Raw genomic sequence first — 25,800 nt, forward strand, 5'->3', positions numbered from 1 at the left:
GATAGTGAATATTTCTTCAGGTGCTTTTCGGCCATTCAAGTTTCCTCAGTTGAGAATTCTCTATTTAGTTCTGTTCCCCATTTTTTAATAGGGTTATTTGGTTCTCTGGAGTCTAACTTCTTGAATTCTTTGTATATATTGGATATTAGCCCTCTCTTGGATGTAGGATTGGTAAAGATACTCTGAGGTAGTGTCTGTCCTTGACACTGAAGTTCATTTCCTATATGCAGCAAAACGCTGGGTCCTGTTTAGGTATCCAGTCTGTTTGTCTATGTCTTTTTGTTGGGGAATAGAGTCCTCTGATGTTAAAAGATATTAAGGAATAGTGATTGTTGCTTCCTGTTATTTTTAGTGTTACTTTCATGTTTGTGTAGCTATCTTCTTTGGGGTTTGTTGAAAGATTACTTTCTTGCTTTTTCTAGGGTGTAGTTTTCCTCCTTATGTTGAAGTTTTCCATCTATTATCCTTTGTAGGGCTAGATTGGTGAAAAGATATTGTATAAATTTCATTTTGTCATGGAATATCTTGGCTTCTCCATCTATGGTAATTGAGAGTTTTGCTGGGTATAGTAGCCTGGGCTGAGATTTGTGTTCTCTTAGGGTCTGTATGACATCCGCCCAGGATCTTCTAGCTTTCATCATCTCTAGTGAGAAGTCTGGTGTAGTTCTGATTAGGCCTGCCTTTATATGTTACTTGACCTTTTTCCCTACTGCTTTTAATATTCTTTCTATGTTTTGTGCATTTGGTGTTTTGACTATTTGATAGGAGGAATTTCTTTTCTGGTACAATCTATTTGGTGTTCTGTAGGTTTCTTGTATGTTGATGGGCATCTCTTTCTTTAGGTTAGGGAAGTTTTCTTCTATAATTTTGTTGAAGATATTTACTGGCCCTTTAAATTGGGAATCTTCACTCTCTTCTATACCTATTATCCTTAGGTTTGGTCTTTTCATTGTGTCCTGAATTTTCTGGGTGTTCTGAGTTAGGAGCTTTTAGCTTTTTGCATTTTCTTTGACTGTTGTGTCAGTGTTTTCTATGGTGTCTTCTGCCCCTGAGAGCCTCTCTTCTATCTCTTGTATTCTGTTGGTGATGCTTGCATTTATGACTCCTGATCTCTTTCCTAGGTTTTCTATCTCCAGGGTTGTCTCCCTTTGTGATTCCTTTATTGTTTCTATTTCCATTTTTAAATCCTGGATGGTTTTGCTCAATCCCTTCACCTGTGTAGTTGTGTTTTCCTGTAATTCTTTAAGGGATTTTTGTGTTTCTTCTTTAAGACCTTCTACCTGTTTAGCTGTGTTCTCCTGTATTTCCTTAAGGGAGTTATGTATGTTCTTCTTAAAGTCCTCTATCATCATCATGAGATGTGATTATTAAATCAGAGTCTTGCTTTTCTGGTGTATTGGGGTTTCCAGGGCTCGCTGTGGTGGGAGAACTGGGTTCTGATGATGCCATGTAGCCTTGGTTTGTGTTGCTTATGTTCTTGCCCTTGCCTTTCACCATCTGGTTATTTCTGGTGTTAGCTGGTCTTGCTGTCTCTGACTGTGGCTTGTCCCTCCTGCAAGCCTGTGTGTCAGTAGTCCTGCTCCGGGAGACCAGTTCTCTCCAGGAGGAATTTGGGTATTTGGAATTTGGAGAGCTGTGGCACAGGGTCAGCTCTTGGGTGTAGACAGAAACCAGAAAGATCCTTTCCCTGGTTGTTCCTTGGGTCCTGATGACTCTGAGCAGGTCCCTCTTGGGACAGGAATTTGAGCAGAAGTGGTGGTCTTACCTATGCTCACAGGTGTGTCCACACTCCTGGGAGACCAGCAAGCAGTATTTGGGTATAGAGTGCTGTGGCAGGGGATCAGCTCCAGGTGCAAACAGAAACAGGAAGGCCATCAGATTTATCTTTACCTGGCTTTTTTTTTTTTTCCAGCTGACTCTGGCAGCCCCTATGCCTAGTTCTAAATATTTGAGGAGTGGAGCCTGGGCCTAGCTGACACTACAGAGACCTCATGATGGGCCCTGGTGTTCTGAGGACTGTAGACCCCAGTTGGCTGCCTCAGGCCCTGCTCCAGGGCCTGCTTTTGGGGAATACAGATTCCCCATTTTTATGGCAAAGAGCCAGAAAGAAACCTAGGACAGAACCCAGGAGCTCCTTTAATGCTTGGGGAAAATTCTAGAAATAGTGAAGACAGAGTTTCCATTGTCCTCCCACACTGCAGAGGGGAAGGAGGCATCGTTAGAGTCATTAAAAAGGGTGAGGAAAGAGGATCTAAGCTTTGAACTGACTGCACAGTGGGCCTGTGTAGATGCAGATCTGAGGAAGAGAAGTAAAGAATTTGGCTATCCTGCCCAAGGCACTGGGTTCCATCCCCAGCCCCATGGCTAATTAACTAAAGTAAACAATAGGGATGATTATTTTTTAAGTGATGGGGTCCAGGATGTTTCAGTCAGTAAAGTGCCTTCCTGGTAAACAGGAGATCTGAGTTTGATCCCCAGAACCCACTTTTAAAAGCCAGGCAGGATGAGGAAGTGGACAGAGGCAGATCCCTTAGTATATTCCAAGATTGGTAAGAGACCCTATCTCAAAAACGGTGAACAGAACCAGAACATGAGCCAAGGCCGTCCTGGAGCCACCACCCACATGTGTGGGACACACACTCTGGCGCACGCATGCACTCACGCACGCACGCACGCACGTGCACACACACAGGTATCCACATACCCACGCTGATGTCCTGGGCCCTGAAAGGTTGCCTTGGACAGTGAGTTTCAAGAACCTGATGAGACCCACAGAGTTTACCCTCCAATAAATCAACTCCAGTCTCTGTCCTGACAGCCTGTGATGTCAACCTCGCCCAGCTTGGAAGCTGGACAGAGTTGCCATGCTCCAACCAAATCCTGGAGTAGCTGCAGGGGAAGCATTCTGTGGGGAATCAGGCATGCCATTTTCAGTCTGCCTTCTAAGCCCAGTCAATACTTTCAATATAAGTATGTTTGCTTCCCTTAAGGCCAGCCTCCCAAAGCCAGTCACTGCCACACCACGCCCATAGGTACTTGAGTCTGACAAGTCCTGGGGCTCCCCCGTTTCCAGCTATTTGTTCTTCCTGTTGTTGACTCAGGAGGCCCAGTCTCTGCTGCATATCAATCTCCTCTGGTCAATGGTCTCACTCTGTCCTCTCAGCTGTCTCATAAAGAACAAATAGACACCGTTTACATTTAAATAAGAGAGACAAGGTGCTTTTCTTGGATCACACGGCTACTACCTACCAAGCACTGAGGAGCACAGGCCTGGTAAATAAAGGTTCAAGTGTGTGGTTGCTTGAGGGCAGCCGAGAGAAACTCTAAAGCCTGAGACAAGCTCTGATACGGCTCAGTGGCATTGCACATCCATGGTGCCTGGGCCTCTGGCTCTGGCCCCCTCTCTCCTGTCCATAGTACCTCTCCAAAGAGCAATTTCTCTAAAACCAAGTTTAGTGATCAGAGCCCCACGGCCCTCCTTTTCTGGAGTCTCATTGTGAGGTTGAAGCTAACACTCAGTTTGGGAAGAATGAGATCCCTGCCCAGGCACCCCAGGAATAAGACAAGGCCTCACACTGTCACCCTGGTGCCTTGTTTAAAAACCCTACATAAGCCAAAGCCCTGACCTAAACGAGAGGTCTCTGTTCAGCTCAGCACTTCACCATGCTGTAACAGCCTGGGCTGTGAGGTTACGTGTGAACTCAAACATTGACTCCAGTAACAATGCAAATGATTCATCCCAGTAAGAAAGGTAAGCCTAGAGATCCAGGTTTCCTCCACCTATGTAGGTCATTCACTGGCAGTAAGCCATGCACAGCTACCTCATTTCTGCCTTCCTCCTCCTGTGTGCATTTAACTTCTCCAGTTCTCCTCGGAACCAGTCTCTTCTTGTGAATGAGATGCGACCATGGCTGCGGAGATGGCTCCGTAGGGAAAATGCTTGCCATGCAAGCCTGGGGACCTAAGTTCATCCATATCCAAAGCCAGGTACACTGGCACATATGTGAACCAGGAGGATCCTGGACAGACAGACTGAGCCAGAATAGCCCAATTATCAATATCCCCAGCCCTAGTGAGAGAGACCCTGTCTTAAAAAGGGGAATGGGAATTGGGGCTGGAGAGATGGCGCAGCAGTTACAATCAGTCACTGCTCTTGGAAAGAGCCTGGGTTTGGTTCCTAGCACCCACATCAGGTAGTTCAGAATTGCTTGTAACTTGAGTTCCAAGGTATCCAGGGCCCTCTAGCCTTTACTGGCATCTGCATGTATATGGTTCATATAACTTATGCAAATGCTCATGTACTCACATAAATAAAAATGAATAAGCACTTCTTTAAAAACAATATTCAAAGGAATGACACCTCTAACCCCTGAGGTTGACCTCTAGCTTCTACTTATGAATTTGCATACTTGTGTATACATGTGCATGGGTGCATATGTACACACACATACACACACACACACACACACACACACACACACACGACCAGTGCACAGATGAGCAAGCATTCCACTTAGCTGTCCATGGCGATCATGTACTCTCTATGGATTTCTCTGCCAGGAGAAGCTGGAGGCCACTGTTGAGCCAGGCTAGGGTTCGTAGCAGATGGCAGACTTGATTCTTCGAGGTTCTTGGTGCTGTGCATGCTCCTCTGTCTTCTGTATCCAACTCACTCCTTTGGGCTCAGCAGTGAGTGGTTTCCTCAGATCATCTCTGTGACCTCACAGATGTACATGAAGTTGGAGGATTTCATCCTGGGGTCTTTTGAATAAGCCCTGATGGCGATCAGGAGGCTCTGATGTGGCTCTGAGCGATGGAACAGACACTCCCAAGACAAATGGAGGGAAAGGCAGGACCACTATCTATACCAAGCAGGAGAAGAATTCTAGACATGGAGACACAGCACTGGGGAAAAATGTCAGCCAGCAGTCAACATCCTAAGTGGAAGAGTGAATGGGTCTCCCCTTACCTTAGACTATTTTCTCTTGCATTAATAGAATACCATAGGCTAGCTAGATTATAAACAAAAGATTTCTATGTGGTCTTGTTTCAAGAGGCTGAAAAAAATCCAAGAGCATGGTCTCTGCACTGCTTCATGATAGGACAGGAAAGCAAGAGAAGGCTGAGGCTATGATGAGATGAGTTGACCAGGAACCTACCTGGGTGCTCATCTCACTACTATGGTGGCACTTACGCAATCATGACTGTCATGGTTGATCTTCTTTGTCCCATTGACTGGGTTTAGAATCCCCATGTAATCACACCTCTGGACCTTCTGTAAGGATGTTTCCCGAAAGGTTTAGGTAGAAAGACCTGCACTGAATACGACACTGCGCTGTGGGCCGGGGCCCCAGACTAGATGGGAGTGAGCTGAGGGCCAGCACCCATCACTGCTTCCTGAGTGTGGATGCGGTGTGACCAGCTGCCCTAATGCTTCTGCTGCCCTGATGGACAGCACTGTCAAAATGTGGGCCAAAGTAAATGCTCCCTTCCGTGAGTTGCTTTGTCGGGCATTTTGCTACATCAACGAGAAGCCACTCAGTGCCCTAGCCACTTCTGAAAGACTCTCTTCAGCTCTGTCACAATCACAATGCATGCCAACACGACTCCTGAAGGCAACATTCAACTGTAGCTTTCCTATGTGTCACCGTGGACACCATCTCTGAGATGGGAACACTCATTTTGCTGAGGACCAAGGAGCCGGAGTTTGGAGGCAAAATCACCCAGTGGGTTCTCAAGGACACTGTGCTACGAGGAAGCCACACTCAGCGCTACAGGTGGATCGGACTCCTTTTTCACATCCAGAAGTTATCCTGGAACTCACCCACCTTGAACCGCCTCCCGTGGGGCTCCAGCTAGTACCGAGTCACACCTCATACAGCCTAGCTCAGAGCTTCTGGCCACCAGGTCTGTAACACTGATCCAGAGTCCTCTCTGAATGACAGAAGAGGGTCTTCAGCACCAACTAGTACAATAAATGTGTGACTCCACCACCATCCCTTAATGTATCAATTCCCATGTCTACCCATGTTCAGTAAATTTAATTAGTGTTGAAAAGCAGCTTATTTGGCAAGATGATCAGTTTTTAACCTGGGTAAACGACTTCCTTTATGACTATAAATTAGGCGTGTGCGATCTTTTTCACGCATCACGGTTGTCCTCATAAACACTGGAGGCAGTTGCTGGGAGTCTCACTCCGTTACCTTTCCCATTACTGTTTCATCATCGTCCTGGTAGGAGTGGGGAAGTCATTCTGCTTTAATGACAGGAAGGATGTGGCAATGAGGGACTGGTTTAATGAAGAAACTACCTCATGGTCAGCGTCTCCATCCATGCCTGTCTCTGCCTAGGCAAGCTCTGCCCCCATGGGGCCTGCTGTCCACAGCCTTGGTGAGGGACACGCATGGAACTTTAAAGCTCCTTCTGTCTTTATTGCAAATAATTAGGAATCAAATATTTGCCAACAGTTGATTTCCGCAACAGAGAGAGAAGGTGAGCGGTCTCGTTGTCTTCCACGGCCACAGGTTGGCACAGGTGTTTTCTTAACTGTGACCTCCTCAGAGGAGAGTTTACAGAAAGCCACCTGCAAGCTAATCAGTGTGAGCATTTTACATGGAGAAGTGGATGGTGGTGTTTAATACAATCTGGCCTTTCAAAGAAGAGGGCCAGGTGGAGGAGGTGGTCTCTGAAGTTCTTTTTCCTCTGCCGCCCTAGGGGTCTCTTGACTGAAGAAGGAGCCTCCAGGAATATATATATATCCTCCATATTCCAACCATGCTTTGTCTCCTTCCACCCCCTTCCTGCCCCACATAGGAGAGGCAGGCTAAGATGGACTCCCAAACGATCACTAATTGTAACCCCTATCACCCTGCCCGCCTCTGACCACCATGTCAGCCTCTGACCTGGCATTGGAACAACTGCACTAAACTGTCCTTAAAATTGTTGTGTTCCTTAAAACCTGAGTGTTCTGTGGCCACAGGACAGTGGTCCAAGCCCCTGTGGAGCCTCCTAAAGCTGGAGCCAGGGCACACGTTCTAGGGAAGGAACACGGGCTGACTGTAAGAAGACGGACCCTCCAGGGTAAATCCGACCTGATAGGCACTGGGGGAGAACAGAGGGGTGACAGGCACTGGGGGAGAGCAGAGGGGTGGCCACCGGGAACGCGGCAGCCCAGCTGACTCTGAGGCGCCAAAGACTTGAGATGTTTCTTTTCTAAATGGGCCCACTGGCAGTTCTGTTTTGCTGGCACAGAGTTTATAGAAACAGTATCTAGGGGTAAGGCTTCACTTCCTTGCCCTGTTTTGGGAAAGGAACAAAAGCTGATTGTTTCAGCGCTGTGTTAGTCTCTTCTAGTAGCTGCCAGCACTTTCCAGAGTGGCCCATTTCCCAACAACCCAGGAGAATGCTGCTAATCAAACACACTTGGTAGCAAAGCAATCAGAAGCCCTAGGGCAACACAGTGGATGGAGGGGATGGGATGGGGCTTGGAGGAGGTTGAGGGGGGTTGGAGAGGAGGGTTCCAGCCCAGAGCTCCTCTGCTAAAAGCCTGCTCTTTGTACCCTTCCCTTCCCACTCCTCAGCCTCCACAGAAAAGCTGCTGGGGTAGGAGGGTGGCTTTGGAGTGGAGGGAGCCTTTGCCTCGATGTGGGGACAGTCAGCCAAGCGGATAAAGAAGATTTCCACACCCCGCTCTTGTTTTACCCTTTTATGCTGCAGAGATATGTTGACCTTCGAGTTTATTATGATGCAAGAAAAAAAGTCGATATTTCTTAACTTGCCAAGGTTAGGGGAATTTAAATGAGTTATTGAATCAAGTAGTTAATCTTCACATAACTGATTTTTTTCCCTTTCAAATCTATGTTGATGAAAAGCAAACTTAACCCAAAACAGGAAAAGAAGGATTCTTGTTTTTTCCCTTAAACATGTTTGTCCTGGGGAGGAGAAGCTGGGCCTGAAGCCTCAATGTTGACAGTCAGAACCATTTTGTCTTGCATAGCATACGGGAGACAATTTGGTTAATTGGTTGGCTGGTTGGTTTGTCGGTGTGTTTGGTTTTGGTTTTGGCACATGTTATGTAGTCCAGGCTAGTCTCAAACTTAGTGTGTAACCAAGGCTAGCCTTGGGCTTCCCATCCTCTTGCCTTGACCTCCCAGATGGTGAGGTTACAGTGTATACTGCTGTAGCAAGCATGGAAGACCATTGCATTACAACATATTGCAGACATTCCCATAGCTATAAATGCTGTGTCCATATTGTAATTATTTGAACTTTTGGTTCTTTAAAAAAAAAAAAATCCCAGCATGCTGTGTTGTCATTAATGGCACAAGGCATCCCATAGTTCTCTGGGCTCCTCTCCTACAGCAGAATATTAGTTTTATGCTCTGGTTAGACTTCTCTCTTACCCATGATATAAACCATCCCACAGCTGCCTGCCTCTGGGCTTAAGCTCTGGGCACCACTGTCCAAGATCCTTGTGGGTGTGTGTCAGATACAGGGGACATACTCAAGTAGTGTGATAGCTTCCAAATCCAGGGTCTCAGTCTTCTAACCACAGATAAAGCTCATGCTATAGAAGACCGGTCAGGGGTGGGAGGAGGATGCTGGTGGCCTTGCTGATGGTGTGGTCTCCCCACCCCATCCTTACCACACTTCCCCTATAGACTCTACAGGAGCTTCCCAGAGTAATTGTTGTGATATAAGACACCATGGCCAAAGAGACTCATTGAAGAGTTTGTTGGGAGCTTACAGTTCAGAGGGTGAATCCATGACCATCATGGCGGAAAGCAGGGTGGCAGGCAGACAGACATGGCACTGGAACAGTAGCTGAGCTCCCATCTGGTGCACAAGCTCAAGGCAGAAAGAGAAGCAGAGCTCATTTGGAATGGCATAAGCTCACCTCCAGTGACATACCCCCTCTAACAAAGCCACACCCCCAATCCTTCCCAAATGGTTCTACCAATTGGGGACCAAGCATTGAAGTACATGAGCCTACGCCGGGCGGAGGTGGTGCATGCCTTTAATCCCAGCACTTGGCAGAGGCAGAGGCAGGCGGATTTCTGAGTTCGAGGCCAGCCTGGTCTACAAAGTGAGTTCCAGGACAGCCAGGGCTATACAGAGAAACCCTGTTTCGAAAAACAAAAAAGAAAAAAGAAAAAAAAAAGAAAAAAAAGAAAAGAAAAAAGAAATACATGAGCCTATGGGGGCTGTTCTCATTTAAGCCATCACACTGGCCTTCTTTATATCATAGTTTTGTCACATTCCATCTTTAACCAGAATGACCAGGTCAGAGAGAAGCAGAGTTATATCTTCTTTATCATTAAGACCTGTCAGAGACCTAGTGCACAGCCTGGCTGTAAGTCATCACTTTAGAAAGAAAACAATGGGTGTGGTAACCTATGCATGCGATGCCAGCACTTGAGAGGTAGAGGTAGGAGGATCAGGAATTTGTAGCCAGTCTGATTTGTATGAGATATTGTCTCAAAAGAAAAAAAAATAAATAAAAGGAAAAGGAATAAGAGGTGAAAAGAAGAAAGTAAAAGACAGAAGAAGGGATGGGAGAAAAAAAACAGTTTTATAATGATTTTGGTGCAGTTCTAGTCTGTGGAGTGGTCTCAGGGCATAGGAACAGTCCTCTGGTCTTAGGCACCTCTAGTGAGCACAGGACTAGGTATTTTCATTTATCTGGTTGAGAACAAGGAGAAGTAAGCCCATGAAAGCACAAGTATTCCCTAAGGGCCCTCCCATGGGGTCAGGGATGCACTGGTGCTGTGTCTGAGATGTTCAGAGTAGATCTCATAAAAACACGAAATGAGCTCTGCACAGCAAGACAACCCTTTTGATTCCTCTAACTACTTCTTGGAGGAACACGGACTCCGTGTACCCAGAGGCCCCACGCCCCACCTTGGGTCATCTCAGCCTCAGAAGAAGTTAAGGCCTGTGTGCTTCTACTGTTCGTGACCTAAAAGAGCCAAAACCAGACTGTTGGCAACTCTGTTCTCCAGCCCTGAGCTAACCCTCTGTGTTTGTGTGCATCCACAGGTCTTCCCAGCCCTGGGCTGTCAGCCTCCTGCGGGAAGAAACTCTGCAGCCACGGGAGCAGGTGCCTGTTCAATAGGACGACAGGGCAGCCCTTGTGCCACTGTCTGGAGGTGTGCAGGCCCCGCTACATGCCTGTGTGCGGCTCTGATGGGAGGCTCTACGGGAACCACTGCGAGCTTCGCCGTGCAGCCTGCCTGCTGGGCAAGAGAATTGTCAGTGTACACAGCAAGGACTGCTTCCTCAAAGGTAGGAAGAGGGCCCCTTTTCTATGCTTCAGAGTTCTGTGATGGATCTTCTGATACTCTTGTGGCCAGTGACAATGGTGCTGGGTGCACAGATCTTAGGTGTAGAGGCAGTAAAGAGGAGAGTTGGTACATTAACCCAATAGCAGCAGGGACCACTTGTATCCCTCCAAAAAGAGTTTCATGAGTCAGGAAGTTACCATTTGCATTTAAAATGACCAGATGATACTAGCAGAGTAGTCCCCAGCCAGTGGGAGAGCATGGACAGCATCCCATGCTGTGCCTTTTCAAAGAAGCTCTGCGAAGACAGTGGAACACACCTATGGAGACAGAGACCAAAGGGTTTACTATGCATGTGCTGGGGCTTAGGTGGGAAGAAAGGAGCTAGACCGGAAGTGCTGCAGGGAGGGATTCTGTTTTATGTATTAATGTTTTCTCAGCACCCAGCACAGTACACCATCACAGAGATGCTCAGAGACTCACAGATGCATGTGGATATAAAGGCTAGAGGCTAGACTGCCCCTCTGTGGATGTGGCCTTAGTGAGTAGTGTGTGCCATGGCCTGCAGAGATGCTTATGAGCATGAGTAAAACAGCCATGTGCGCATTAAGTTTCCTATGCTATAGAAACAGGACATGGCAGCTGGACAAACCTAGATGAGCAAGGGGATGCTAGAGGTGAAAGGGCTGCCTCAGATCCAGTGTTGTCTGAGATCTGCTTTGGCTATAGCAAGGAAGGGAGGAAAGAGGTGTGTATGTTTGAAGTGCTGGCCACCACGGGCTTTCGAGCTACTCTGCAGTGACGAGCTGGGCCTTACAAGCTCCCTATGACACGTGCACATGCCACAGAGTGCAAGCCTGGGTTGGGAGGTCACAATCTAAGTGAAAAACACACACGGGTATGTGAGCCTCCACCCCTTCTGTCATGAGCCGCCAGCACCCTGGTAACAAAGAGGCTGTTCTGGGTCGGCTGTGGTAGCACGGGCTCCGGGAAGGCGCACTTAAGCCTGTGACACTTTCATCGCCATGATCATGACGCTAATGTTGAGGTGCTTCAAAATCATGAGGTGCATTATGCAAATGAGATGACAGTCAGCCGAGGATGGATGCCTGGAAGCACTGCCCAGCTGTACCCACCGCTTCCCCGGCAACCGAGCGCACTAAAACACTTGACCAGTGGCTCCAGCTTTATTGGCCGTGTTGAATTTTATAGACTGATGTTCCATTCTCTGGTTTCCAATATCCCCCAAATTGCATCTTTCTGAAGGTTTTTTATTTCCTCATCTGAGTGTGCAGAGCCTCCCCTGCCATCGGTTATTCAAACAGCATTTCTCATTTCACATGAGGGGAAGAACAACGGCCACAAAACCTGCTGCAGTGAGGGATGACGAGGGCAGTCTTGAGCCTGGCTCCGTGTTGATTGAATTTATGCACTGAATCTTCCTAATGCAGTGTATCACCAGTTCTGTGGAACCCGCCCCACCCCCAATGTAGAGCCGTTCCACTCCAGACCCCCCCTTCAAGTGAGCAATGTCTCCATGCATCCCAAAATACCAGGTTACATCTAGGCTCTGGTATGTCTCGGCTGTGTGGCCCTGGTTGCCTCTCTGAACATCTCTGTCCTCTCCTGCAGCTGTAACATGGACCTGATGGCCATCATTGCTTGCTCTGGCTATGAAAAGTAAGATCATGTGGCATGACATCTGGCCCACTGTACTGATACGAACTGGCATTGCTTCTCCTCAGCTAATATGGCCACAGGCTTAGCGCACAGAGATGCCCAACCCAAAGAAAGCCCAGAGGTAGGAACAGAGGCTCTGCCTAGGAGGCTCCTGGAGACCTCTCAGAGCCCACATAGCTTAGTGGCAGAGAGAGACTGCTATAGGAGGTTGTGAGTACTGAGCCCTGACACTTTCATACAGTGTCTACCTAGAACCAGAACTTCTTCTCCACCCCTGATCCTTATGTCTGGACTTCTTGGAAACCCTTTTAACACCTATCATTAGGGGTGAGCCAGGCAGGATTCCTTTAGAGTTCTCAACCTGTGGGTCATGACCTCTTAGGACGGGGGGGTCAAATGACCCTTTCTCAGGGGTCATCTAAGACCATTGGAAAACACAGATATTTATATTACAATTCATAACAGTAGCAAAATTACAGTTATAATGTAACATCAAAAATAATTTTATGGTTGGGGGGGGGGTCACTACAATGTGAGGAACTGTATTGAAGGGCCACAGCATGAGGAAGGTTGAGAACCACTGCCTTAGGATGTGTCCTGGAGAGACTTAGGCACTGATTAACAGGGACGCATAGGGGTGGATGGCATATCAGCCCTAAGCAAGGAACTTCCCCAATAGGAAGCTAGTGTGCACGGAAGAACACTCCAATAGGAAGCTGATGGCAGAGACTGGTTAGGACTGAGAGGTGGGGGCTAAGGAGAGAGGGGTGAAAGACCACATTGTCTGATGCCCCTGCCTCACAATGGCAGCAGTCCATTTAATACCAGCTTGAGCACCACAGGTGACAATTTTTCATTCATTCCAAATTTCCAAGAAGTTATTAACGTGAGAAACTTGAAAACACTTTTGCCCATGAAAATACAATTTCTAAAGTCAACCGTTTTCTGTTCTCTGGGAGAACCCATGAGAGAACACTCTACTCTGTAGGCGTTTTTCTGCTCCCAGAAGCCACCAATACATGGTCTCTCATATGGGGCCAGAGTGTGTGAATCAAGAGGAAGGGCTGTGACAGGGCCAGGACCAGGGCACTGTGTCTATATCCCCTGTAGAGAAGGCTCTGCCAAGCACAGGCTGGGGACACAGCCCTTGCCATACGAGGAAAGAGAAGAGTCAGAATTCTAAGCCCCCTGCTCATAAGAAAACTGCTATCAATCAGCCTCAGTTACCATGGTGACAGAATTCTTTGTGACTGCTAAATAAAATACAGTACCATTTAGGAGTCATTGGCCTGTGTGAAAAATCAGACTAAACCCAAACTCTGGCTGGCTTCTACTCAAGTTTGTAGCTTCAAACCCAGGCCTCCTGGGCCAAAAGGTGGGCATCTCTTGTCCAAAGTCAGGAGCAAGGATCTGGGAAAGACTTTTGGAGGGATGCTCCTTTCCTCAACTCCAAATACCACCAAGGTCATACACCCAGCCGCTGGATGGCACTCTCTGCCTGGCTTCAGACAGAGCTTGTGTTTGAAGGCATCTCGTTCTTCCGTGCACACTACCTTCCACTTTGAAAGGTACTTTTTCTGACTTAGTTTTGGAGTCACACTCTCTCTCCCACAGACTTGCCTTCTAAGCAATCCCTGAGCAAAGTGGGGTTGCGTTATACGGCTGATATGATGGCATGTTTGGGCGGGTTTCCAAACAAACCGTGAAATTATGGAAGCAAAACGGGCAGTTAGAGCCTGTCTCCAGCCTCCTCGGCCTGCAGAGTGTTTGCAGATGTTCTTTAGATTGCCTGGGGTCCAGAGGCATCTTCCAGGCTAGAGACAGCCAAGAAAATAATCTACATTTACATTTTTTAAAAAAAAAATGAGTAGACGACACCCTCACTGGGCTTCTCTATCCTTCAAATATTAATGTTCTAAAAGTATGAGAGCACACATGTGTGTGTACCTGTGTCTGCGGGTGAGAGGCCAGATGATGGTTTCAGATCCTATGAACTAGAGTTATAGGCACTGAAAACTGAACGCCCATCCTCTGCCAGAGTGGCAAGTGCTCTTCACTGCTGCCCCGTCTCTCTAGCACCTTAGCTTTTTGGTTTTTTTTTTAAGTGTTGGTGGACAGTCATGAGAACTCAACTTCTTATCCACATGGTAGTAAAGTAAATCTTGCTGCCAGAGAACCTTCTTTCTTTCTCTCTCCCTTTCTTTTCATCTCACGATTGTTATTATTGTTGTTGTTATTGTTGTCATTGTCATAGCTGCTGAGACACTTGCATCTTGGTGCCTTCAGAACTTAACTTAGGCTCAACACCTTCCCAGGGCCATTTCTATACTTCTATGAATCTCATCTGCCCTTCTAGGGGAAGTTACTCTCATCCCTGGCTATGCCAGCCACAAGAGACTTTGGTCACCAGGATGCATGAGATCTTGCTGCAGAGCTGTAGCAAAATGGGGCATGGTTTAGCTCTGTAAGAGGAGCTGCTTCTGTAGCTTGAAAGCCCTCTGACAAGGAATGACTGAGGCCCAAGGAAGTAAAGGGAGGTCCAGGCTTCTGGGACCGAGTGTGTTGCCATATCTCCTTAGAGGTAGACTAGGCCACTGAGGCTGGCCTCATCTGTAAAGCGGGTATAATAGCAGACCTTCTTTCATGCCCTGGGGTGTTGCAAGAATGAAATGGGCCCTGTCTGTGGGGACTAAGCACTTGTCTCTGAGTGGAACTGAGGGCCTCTGGATGATGGTGATGTTGCAGACAGCAAGGCACACTCAGGGAGCAGTTCCAAGAGGCTGTCAAGTCTGTACCCTATTACATGGCCATGAATCTTGGTCATCAGCTTGGTAAAGCACTTTACTCAGTATGTTTGTGAGGATATTCTACTGATTGTATCAGGAGCTAGACACTGGTGCAAGCTCATCACCCAGAGCTGGGTAGGCTGAGGCGGAAATGTCAAAAGTTCAAGTTGAACCTGAGCCACATGGTAGGGAGAGAAGAGTGAGAGAGAAGGGGGTAGGGAGGGGGGAGGGAGGGAGAGAGGGAGAGAGAGAGAAAGGGAAGGAAGGAGGGAGGGAGGGAGGGAGAGAGGGAGAGAGAGAGGGAGAGAGAAAAACAGACTAGACTGGAATTGTGAGGTTTAGGGGTTCTGACATTAATGCCTTGATCTATGAAATAGTAGCCTTTTTGGAGGTTTACAGAAGTAGAAGGACCAGGTCATGAGGTGTGTTCTTCAGAACTTGCTTTTTCCTATAGTCTCTTTCTCAGAATTTCCAGCAAACATGAGGTAAAGAACCTTCCACACCACACTCTCCCACTACCACAGCATCCTACCCAATGCATGAAGCCGTGTGACTATGGCCAGAATCTCCTAGAGACACAAAACCATTTGTCCTTTTCAGTCCTCTCAAGTACTTCAGGTCACAGCTGCACAAGAATACAGAGGCCACACTGGATATGGCCTGAAGGCAAGGGGTGGTGGCTCTTCCTTCAAGCTAGAGGAGATGAGTCCTACCTGTTTCTTTAGGAAGTGACCGGAGTTTGATCTCCTCCAGATGGCTCCTTCTGTGAAGAGAGCTGAGGCTCCCAGGTTCCCTAGCTGGTTAGCAAGAAGCAAGAGAACCTGATACCCAGCATGGAAGCAATTCCTGGGATGCACAGAAGGGTTTGGAGAAATATTGATAGAATCTGGGAAAGACATTCAACTGTCAGAAGATGAAGGAGGGAGAGGCTTCAGAGGCTTCATAAGCATGCTTGGCAGACGAGGCCCTAGGAGGCCGATCTTGAAAAGATAGAAGGGATGCCAGGTAGAAACCATGGGGAAGGTTTCCAGGGTACATGCAGAAAGGATCAAATGTCTAAAATTTGGATCCCAGGAAGAGGTGGAATTCAGAAAAGGGCCAAACAGAGCAATGTGAACTCAAACTGAGGCTGTGTGAGGGAGAGGGGTGACCGTTGGAGCGAAGGCCAGCTCCAGCCCCTAGCATCCGTACAATCTCAGCCTACAGTCTCTCTCACCAGACACAACACCAAGACCTCAAGGACAGGTAGGAATCGATGGGTAATCTTTAATTTGAGGGACTCCTCCCCACTCTGTAGATCTGACCAGCATCAATGTACACAACTAGAGACCAGCTGAACTGAAAATTTACTCACACCTCAGCACAAAAACACACCCCAATGCAGCCTCCCTGGGGTGCATTTATTCCACTTGTCGAATCTGATTCCGGAGTATTAAAAAAAAATGACTTCAAACACACGTGTGTGTTCTTTGCCTATTTCCCCTTGGGTCTCAGCAAACAATGTCTTGGTCTGAGTCCCCCTGCAAATGCGCAAGAACACTATCAGTTCAGCACGTGTGGTGTGCTCCATAGAACAGCTGCCTTCTGAATGAATTAATTACAACCCAGTAATTAAAAATTGCTAATAAGTTATTGAGCTGAGAAAGTCTCACACTGCATTGATTTCATGCACAGAAACAAGCCACGGTCTCTGAGCCTCCCACCTCCGCCATTGTTCCCCGGTTGTCTTTAGCACCTCTCCTGCTTGTCTCTACACCCCACCCCTGCTTCTCTCTAACTTCCTTGGTGTATTGGCCATTGTCAGGCTTACTCTCCAATCCTAAAGTCAAAGGAAAAGGCTTTGCCTCAGAATCCCTTCATGTAAGCTTTCCCTATCCCTTTCTACCATGGCCATTGAATTATGTGAGGTCACCTACACAGGGCCATGGAGATGGCTCAGTGTTGAAGAGCTCTTGCTGCACAGCCATGGAGACTTGATTTTGGTTCCAGCACTAACATCTAACAGGCTGGGTGTGGTACCAAGGTCCCCTGCAACCCCAGAGCTGCTGGGGCCTGAAGATCACTGGATCTTGTTGGCAACCAACCTACTCAATAGAGACTTGCCCTAAAGAAGTAAGGTAGAGATAAATGGAGGGGGTACCCAACACCCTCTACTGCCCTCTGTGCTTGTGTTCACATACATACATATAACACATAAAAAAACACACACACATACACAGATCATCCACACAGGCAAATAGATGGTAGATAGATGATTGATAGATATGACATGATATGCAATGTGATATGATGTGGTATGATATAGTATGATGTGGTATGAATAATATGATATGGTATAGTATATTATATGATACATGGTGTGGTATGATATAATATGATATGATATGGTATGGTATGGTATGGTATAGTATGGTATGGTGCAGTATAGTATGATATGATATGATATATGATATGATGTGTCATGGTATGGTATAATATCATATGATATGATGATATGTTATGATATATGATTCCTGCAGGACCAGGGCTTTTCTGTGTGAACTTCAAGCTATCTAGCATGCTGGGAGAAGTTCTATGGAGCATGAGATTCCATCATGATAAATTCTCATTAGGGCCTAGGCCCCTTTCATGCTGAACATCCTTACAAATGTAGGTGTCTGCTTTATTTTTCTTTGCCTACCTCACTGGAGGTGTTCTACTAAGTTTTTTGGCTGAATCCACACATTAGTTACTATGCAACACACAGTCCCTTGGAGGGTCCTGAGTGACAGAACAGGACCCCCTTAGGAGGCCTCAGCAAGGAATAGACAGATCCACAAGGAGGAACCTGCTAGAAGGCTTTGTAGATTCTCTAGGACAGGTGGCTGTTGTGCCTTGGATCTTGAAAGCCCCAGATAGGCTCATGGGTAACACCTTTGTGCCCCAGATCCTGTACTATTTGAGGACAAGGGCTTAAGGAGAAATTGTTAGAAGATGGGACTCAGCTAGAGGTGGGTTACTAGAGACAGAGCTTGAAGATTATACCCAGCCTCTGGATCCTGCCCTGCTCATGATTCCTGTCCTACCATGACATGAACAACGGCCATTGTACATTCCCATTGCCATGAACTTCATCATGCCTTCCTCTCCAGTGTTGGACTGGACACACACCACATGCATGTACACACACATACACACACCACATTGATGAGCCAAGACAAATCTTTCCTCCCGTAAGTTCATCTTATGAAATGTTCTGTCACAGCAAACAAAACATTTAGAAAGCCACCAAAACATTGAAAGGAAGAGGATGAAGGAGGGGAGCAATGAAGTGACAGACAAACAGGCAGGCAGGCAGGCAGATAGACATGGAGCCCCTACTTACAACTATCTCTCCAGGAGGCTACTTGGGGAAAGACTGGAAAGAGAAGTAGCCTTGGCTCTGGCAGCTCAGGTCTTTCGGAGCTGGAGCTGGTGCCCAGCACCTGTGAGCTTCCAGATGATCACTCCAAGTCAAATGTCAAATTACTAGAGCGAGAAGAGGTTGATTTGGGACTACCTTGAGGCTCCCCCTACTGTGCCTTCAATTAGGATCAAGGCCCCTGTGTAGCAGGCACTAATGACACTGCATACCTAATCTCTGTGCTCGAGCAGTTTATCTAATTATGTGTGTGACAAACTCAGCAACTGTCAAACCAGACACAACTCAAATGTGTTGACTCTGTATGCCTAGCACCCACCACAGAGCGTGTCTGCTTACTTGGGCCACAGGGCAGAACTTCCTCAGTCTCCCATAGATGTGCATCACTTTAGGTCTTCTGCTTCCTAGAGACTTGAGGAGCCAGAGGGCCCTTGGTGTGGGACAGAAGTTGAGTGAGAAGCCTGAGGGCCAGGCGGGTCCTGATATCTGCTTCCTTTTGCCCTTACCTCCAGCCTCCAGGGGTGAGATAAGTGTCTTCTGCCTACTTTTCAGCTCAGAAAAGCAATGTTTAGGCCATCTTTCCTTCCCTAAGGAGAAAAGGAACCCAGAACTGTACCTAGTAACTGAAATAAATAAGCTTCATGCGGTGACCTGAGGAAGCATAGCAGGGGACAATCAGCAGAGTCCCTGCTGGAGCAAGCTCTGCTATAGTAACCACACCAGAGTGACTAACCAGCTATGGAGTCTGAGAAGCTCCCTCCCAACCCAGAGCTGAGGAGGTGCCACCCAAGTCAGTGGATCTACTGTGGTTCATTGTCAGACAAAAAACTTGTGTTCAATCCTCTTCCAGAGTCCAGGTGCCATGGGAGAGCCAGGTCCAGGACAGAGAGTTTTCTGAGGTGTAAAAGGGAAGGGGCACTTCTTGGCATCTGTTGGTCTTAAGCATCACCTGTCGGCAGAGCCCTGCCCTCTGCTTTTCTTCGCCTGCTCCATTCTGCTCCAATGCATCCTCTCCACTCACTAATGGAGGCAATCGGAGTGGAAATGGCTTTCAAAAAAACCTCCTGCTAAATGAAGGAAGCAAAATCACTTGATTTGCAGGTAATTAAAACAGCCAGACGCAATGAACTCTGTCCACATCCTTTTGTAAGCAGGCATATCTGAGCTGTGTGTTTCTCTGTGTAGCTAGGAAGAAGGGTTCCTCCAGGGACCTGTCAGTCATCTCTCTTTAGCTATCTTCCTAGGGGAGCTTCCACTTTCTCTTGTACTCTGTCTACCACCGCTTCTTAAGACAGCTAAGATGAGACCCAAACATCTGGTCCTCAGTAGTCCAGCAGACACTTCTGGGGTGTGGGTCAGTGCCTCCCTCCCTCACCCTGCCTTACTGAGCTAGCACTCACGGGCTCACATTATCTCTGTCTCCTTCCTCCTTCCCTCCCTCCGTAACCTTCTCCTTCCTCTCACACACCCATGTTTCCATCTGTCTTTCAGATGTTGCATAGTTCACTCCCATATGAGTGACAAGGTCCATATTTCCTTTGATATATAATAAACCCAAGGTCTTTGTTGAGGGCATTGGCAGAGATCTTCAAATCTATGTAGACCTGCTAATTCCACCTGATAACATGGTGAAACTCACATAGACCCAGGTTTCTTTGGCTCCCCATAGCTTTTCCAGTGCTGTTAGAATCCCTAGAAGCTAAGCCATGATGTCCTGATGGCAGAAACTTCCCCGATAGGTAGATGCAGGTCAAAAAGGAGGGACCAAAGAAGAGGTATCTTACAAGGTCACAAAAGGAAAAATACTTCTACCAAAGATGTCTCAAAGGAACACAGGGTAGGGGTGGAGAAATACCAGGAAGGGTCAATGATGCATCGTCCTTTTCATGCAGATAGTGAGCTTGTTGGTTTTCCTTTCTGTCCATGCAGAGGAAGTTTCATTTGTTCTGTCTTGGTATCAATAGATCATCCTCCTCCTCCTTCTCCTCCTCCTCCTCATCTTCATCATCATCATCATCATCATCATCATCATCATCATCATCATCATTCCTACAGACTTACCTGCAGGCCAATCTGATAGAAGCAATTCCTCAATTGAGGCTCTTTCTTCCCTGACTCTACCTCATGTCAAGTTGACAAAAACCTAATCTGCACAAGAGTAAAAAGGAAATTGTGCTTCATCGGCATGGTACGGAAGACCCCTCACGTCAGCCAGTGGAAGGAGGAGCATGTGGGGGAATTACCCCAAGAAACAGAAGCACATTTTAGACAACAGCTGGATTTTGCTGTTGGCTCAAGTAAACACAAACTCGGAGAAGAGAGGAGAGATGGAATTACCACTTGGTCTAGCGGTTGCCAAAGTCAGTGGAAGCAGGAGAGGGGAAGGGAAGTAGCTGAAGAACTGGAACTCCAGCAACAGAAGTTCCTTATACATTTAGGCTGAAAGGAGCCAGGTTAACCACGAGGAGGGAAGGTGAGTGTTTATTCTCGTGTTGGAGAATATGGAGAAATATTCTTCCCAAAGAGAATAGAGAAAACCTCTCCCTAAATATAATACATAGGAAACAATAAAGAATCAATTGAGAAACAGTGTGCGAGAGGATAGTAGCCATGGAGAACAGACATGGAAGGGTTAACACATTGGTGACTAGCTGTCACAAAGCCCAGAGAAAACTACAGGGGTGCAGCAAAAGAGACTGGGGAGGACATCTGGTTCTGTGTCCCAGGCTCCCTAGGGCCAACCTCCTTGCCCAGGGCCAACATTGAAAACAGTATGTCCACAAAAAGCGCTTGCAAGGTTCTGAGCAATGAGATTATAGTCTAAGAGTTCTGAACTCAACAGATGGAGGTCATGTGTGGAAATGACAGAGTGGATGTTCACATGGACTAAGTTTCTTAGAGTGCCTTACCTCTGTGGTCCTGCCTGGGGCAAGGGGAACAGAAGCAGGAACCTCAACAATTGAGATACAACCCAGAGAATTTGTGTGTGTGTGTGTGTGTGTGTGTGTGTGTGTGTGTGTGTGTGTGTGTATGTGTGTGTGTGTACCACATAGATGCAGTACCTGTGGAGGCCAAAAGAGGGTGTTGGATCCCCTGGAGCTGGAGTTATATAGATCTGAGAGCCACTCAGTGTAGATGCTGACAACCAAACCTGGGTTATCTGCAGAGCATCAGGTGCTCTTAACTGCTGAACTCTTTCTCTACCCACCCATCCCCCAGAGAATCTGACAAATAGAAAACCACAGTTCTCAAGCCTTAAGGGGAGCATGTGGCTGCTAAAAATGAGAAGCTGTCTAAATAATTGTTCCACGTAAAATTAACCAAAAGTTCAAAGGGAAAAGTATGAAGCTAAGTGTCCTTAGTCCCCCTCACTCACCATGCTGGTTGGTGTTTTGTCAACTTGAGAACAAGCTAGAGTCATCTGAAACAAGGGACCCTCAACTGAGAAAGGCCTCTATTAGATCGGCCTGGAGGCAAACTTTGAGGCATTTTCTTTGTCAGTGGTTGATGTGGGATGGCTCAACCCACTGTGAGTGGTTCCAGGGCAGCGGGGTTCTATAAGAAAGTAGACAGAGCAAGCCAAGGGGAACAAGCCAGTAAGCTGCATTCCTTCATGGCCTCTGCTTCAGTTCCTGCCTCCAAGTTCCTGCCCTGAATCCCTTCATGATGAACCATAAGCTGCAAGATGTAATGAACCCTTTCCTCCCAAGCTGCTTTTGGTCGTGGTGTTTATCATAGCAATAGGATACAAGTGAAGACACTTGGTTATGGAAATTTCAACAGGTTATACACAATTATTTTTAGACAAGGTCTTGCTATGTAACCCAGGCTGGCCTCACCTCATTCCTCCTAATATAGCCTCTTAAGTGCTGAGGTGGTCCTAGTGTGGGCCACCAGACTAGGACAGAGCATACACATACTCTTCTTGGGTAAGGAAGCTAAGTAGTCTACCTGAGCCCAAGGAGGCAAGTTTCCATTTCCTTTGTCCCAGTAGCCCAGAATGAACCCAGCGCTGGCTCTAAACAAGCATTGCTGGTTGTCTCCAGTTGCATCCAGGAAACCCTGCCTCCTAGCCTTTGTTGGTGTGTCCAGGCAGCTCAGGTAGGCTTCCCCTCTAACTGGGAGTTTCCTCCACAAAGATCAGGCCCCCTACCATTAATCCTGGATGGCCCCCCAGGAAACATGCTGAGGTCGAGCTTAACGTGGAAGAAAACCTCATTCTGACCCACACCCTTCTCTGCCAATTTGATTAGATTTAGAATCACCTAGGAGACACGCCTCTGGATGTCTGCAGGGTTCCTACAGATGTTCAACTGGGCAAAGAAGGCCTGCCTTGGATGTGAGCAGCATCCATGTATAAGGTCCTAAACCAAAAAAAAGGGGGAGAAAGAAAAGGCAAGCTGAACTCTCTCTCTCTCTCTCTCTCTCTCTCTCTCTCTCTCTCTCTCTCTCTCTCTCTCTCTCTCTCTCTCTCTTCCTCCTCCTCCTCCTCCCTCTCTCTCTCCTTCCTGAGGATGCAATATCTCATACCCCCCACACCATACATGCCCCTCCACTGTGGCATGCATCTCACCGAACTATGAACCACAACTAGCCCTTTCTTCCTCACTGTATTTTGTCATAAAGAGAGAAAAAAAAAAAACAGGGTTGCTGTGCATCTTTCTTAGCCCACAACATGTAATGAGCATACCAGTTGAATGGCCAGAACTATTGGCCATAAAGTTCCACATGAACTGGCATGGTTCATCTCTGAGAGAAGGTATGAGAGCCATGCTTTCACGCTTTGGGGAGAAGAGGGGAGGCAAAGAATCACTCTGTTCAGAGGTAGAAGTTAAGCCTTCAAAACAGTAGAAACCAACATGGAATAAAAACATATGCAGTACTAGCAAAGACTACTGCAGCAAGTGACACGACCATGTCCACCATTCACAAGGCTCCCAAACTCTCACTAACAGATGTTTTCTGGGCATCAACTCATGACCTCCTCCCATCCATTAGCATCTGACTGAGAAGCCAAGGGAACTCAGGCTGTGACCAGCTCTGTTTCTGAGCTGGCAGATGACTATGATTCTAGGCAGTCATCTCTCTGTGCATCACACAGGAGAGAGGACCTGACCTGGACCTCAGGAGACATAGGATAAATGACCAGGGTGGCAGCAAGTGGAGAGCCCTCAGACAGCTCCGATAAGCAACCCTGGTGTTCCTCCTCCACCAAGCTACTTAAATACAGTCACCCCTGAGCAGGACGAGAAAGAAGCCATTTGGACTTCCACAGACATTAAGCATTGCCGTATTCGGTCTTGGCAATGAAACTAACACATTCATTCTCTGACTCAAAGTGGCTGTATCTGTGTGACTGTGTGGCATGAGCACATTGCAGAGTAAAGGGTCCCCACTCGTGCCAAGCAAGATGAGGATAGGATGGGCAGGCCTTGCCCCCACAGGAAGGTGGGCGCCCACCCATATTTCTCAGGGGCAACTCTCTGTCTCTTCCCATTTTGGTCTCCCTCCTTCACACTGGCCTCCACACCCCTGCTAGTGTTTAATGGCAAGAAGGTCTTGTTTATGTGCCAGGCCTGTCTCCATAAACACTTCCCTGCCAATTGTAAAGACACAAACTTTGCATTTTAAAAAGTCGTGAGGCCCTCTGGGCAAATAGCTGTGGTTCTATAAAAGACCTCTGGACAACAGGATCGATAGGAAAGACAAGTCAAGGCTACCCCTGGGCAACGTGGATACCCTGCAGTGCCAGCCAAAGACATAATGCACAGGAACAGTTTGGCAGGAAGCAGGGACACACCTGACCGTGCCCATCCAGAGTGCCGGGAAGGATATCTCTACAAGAGGAGGTCCCACCAGGCTTCTTGGGGGCCAGTCTATAAGGACTTCTCTGACTCTGATTACAATCACCCACACTTTTAGCAAACTATTTTTTTTTTATTTTTACACTTGTCCCTTTTATAAGAAACTAGAGATTGGGTGGGAATGGAGGACAGGGTCCACAGCTAACATCACAGGCCTGTGTTCAATGCCAGGTCCAGTGCTAAGCAGTTCATTTCCTTCATTTCATTTACTCTTCAGGATGAGGACTTCCATGAGGTTGGCAAATGGAGACCCTATAGGCCCTCTGGCCCCCTGGCTGGGGTGCTTCCATGTCATGCCCTCTGCTGCCTCAGAGGGTTTCAGTCTGAGTGTGACTCCTCACCCACTGCCACCCAGAACCTGGATGGAGTATTGACTCTGATCATTGCATCCTCCCATCCCATCTTGGAACAGCCTGCCATCCAGTAGGAAGGCATCCATGGGAGAGTAGAGAAGTGGTACAGGATCCCAGGCATCCCCAGAGTACCTGACAGGTGCTTTCTGCCAATAGCTGCTTGCACACTGCAGTTCCCCCAAATGATCACTATTTGAAATTGCCATTAAACATTCAAACAAGAGGCTAGAGAGATGGCCAGTGCTTAAGAGCACACACTGCTATCACAGAGGACTGAGTTCAGTTCCCAGCGGCAGCCCACAACCTCCCTGTAACTCTGGATCCAGAGCTATCTGCTATATCTCTGGTCTCCACAGGCACCTGCACACATGAGCACACCCATACACAGATGTGCACACATAGATATAATTAAGACTGAAATACAAAACACACATACACACCCAGTGTAAGGTGCAAATCTATGGGGAGAAAACTCACAAAAGGAAAATAAAGGTGGTAAGAATGACAGAGGGAACAGGTAGAGAATTGAGCGTGTGCTAACACAACTGTGTACCCCAGACACCCAGGGTCACAGACAGTAGGATTCCAGTCTTGAATCCCAGGACTGAGAAACTGCTATGAGGGATGAATAGGGAGCCGAAGTCACTGGAGACCACTGAGGAAGACTTAACAAAGCAGTGGCCAATTAACTGAGCAAATGTTTGAGGTGACCTGCCTAGCATGGGATGCTGTGTCTCCTCCCAGGGCTCCTGGGGCCATTGGTCAGAGGAACTGATACATGAATTAAGTTAATTGGAGAAAAACTCCTTCCAGGGAAATAGCCTTTAATGGGACAAAGGTTTTTTAATCTGACAAGAATCTTTGCCTGACCCAAGAAAGGACACAGTCTTCAAAAAAAGCTTTTCTCTCTCTCCTGCCCCACTTGGTCCCTGCCTCTGACACTCTGCTTGGAAGTTTGTATCCGTGAGAATCTCAGAGAGCCAAAGGTCTGGGCATCAGTGACCAGGGTAGGAGAGGTAGGAGGTTAGGAGAGGGCTGCACACAACCTCCAAAGAGGTTCCACTCCCTTCCACGTACCCAAATAAATGGGTTCCATCTGTCTCAAATGTACCAGGTTCTGGTCTCTGTCATATCTATGAAGAAATTGGGAGGGGACACAGACACAGAGGAAGATGTGTCTGGATGATGCTTGAAGGACAGGGCTGGGCCAAACCAGCTGGCCTTGGTTGGCTGTGGAGGAGTAGCCTATGCCAATGGAGACATCCAAATGGACCAAGAAATCGAATGTGAATGGAGACTGTTCAGACATGAAGGACCTACTTCAGGCCAGGGTGAGAGAAGCCTACGGAATAACCATCCTTCACTTGGGCCACCATCCATCAAACCCTTTTTCCCCTTTATCTTCCCTCCCCCATTCCACTTTCTCTCCTACCTTTT

At 47.4% G+C, this 25,800-nt stretch overlaps 1 protein-coding gene across 2 annotated transcripts in view; it reads left to right on the top strand.

The window, feature by feature from the left end:
• Fstl4 (follistatin like 4) overlaps positions 1-25,800 on the top strand; it is a 446,213-nt gene that overhangs the window by 235,711 nt on the left and 184,702 nt on the right. For both annotated transcript variants that reach the window (XM_031352066.1, XM_031352068.1), the window contains exon 4: positions 10,039-10,284. In XM_031352066.1, the coding sequence (XP_031207926.1) occupies positions 10,039-10,284 (246 nt within the window). The remainder of the gene's footprint in view (positions 1-10,038; positions 10,285-25,800) is intronic.

This window comes from Mastomys coucha, unplaced genomic scaffold (genome assembly GCF_008632895.1).
Source record: "Mastomys coucha isolate ucsf_1 unplaced genomic scaffold, UCSF_Mcou_1 pScaffold5, whole genome shotgun sequence".
Lineage (NCBI taxonomy): Eukaryota > Metazoa > Chordata > Mammalia > Rodentia > Muridae > Mastomys > Mastomys coucha.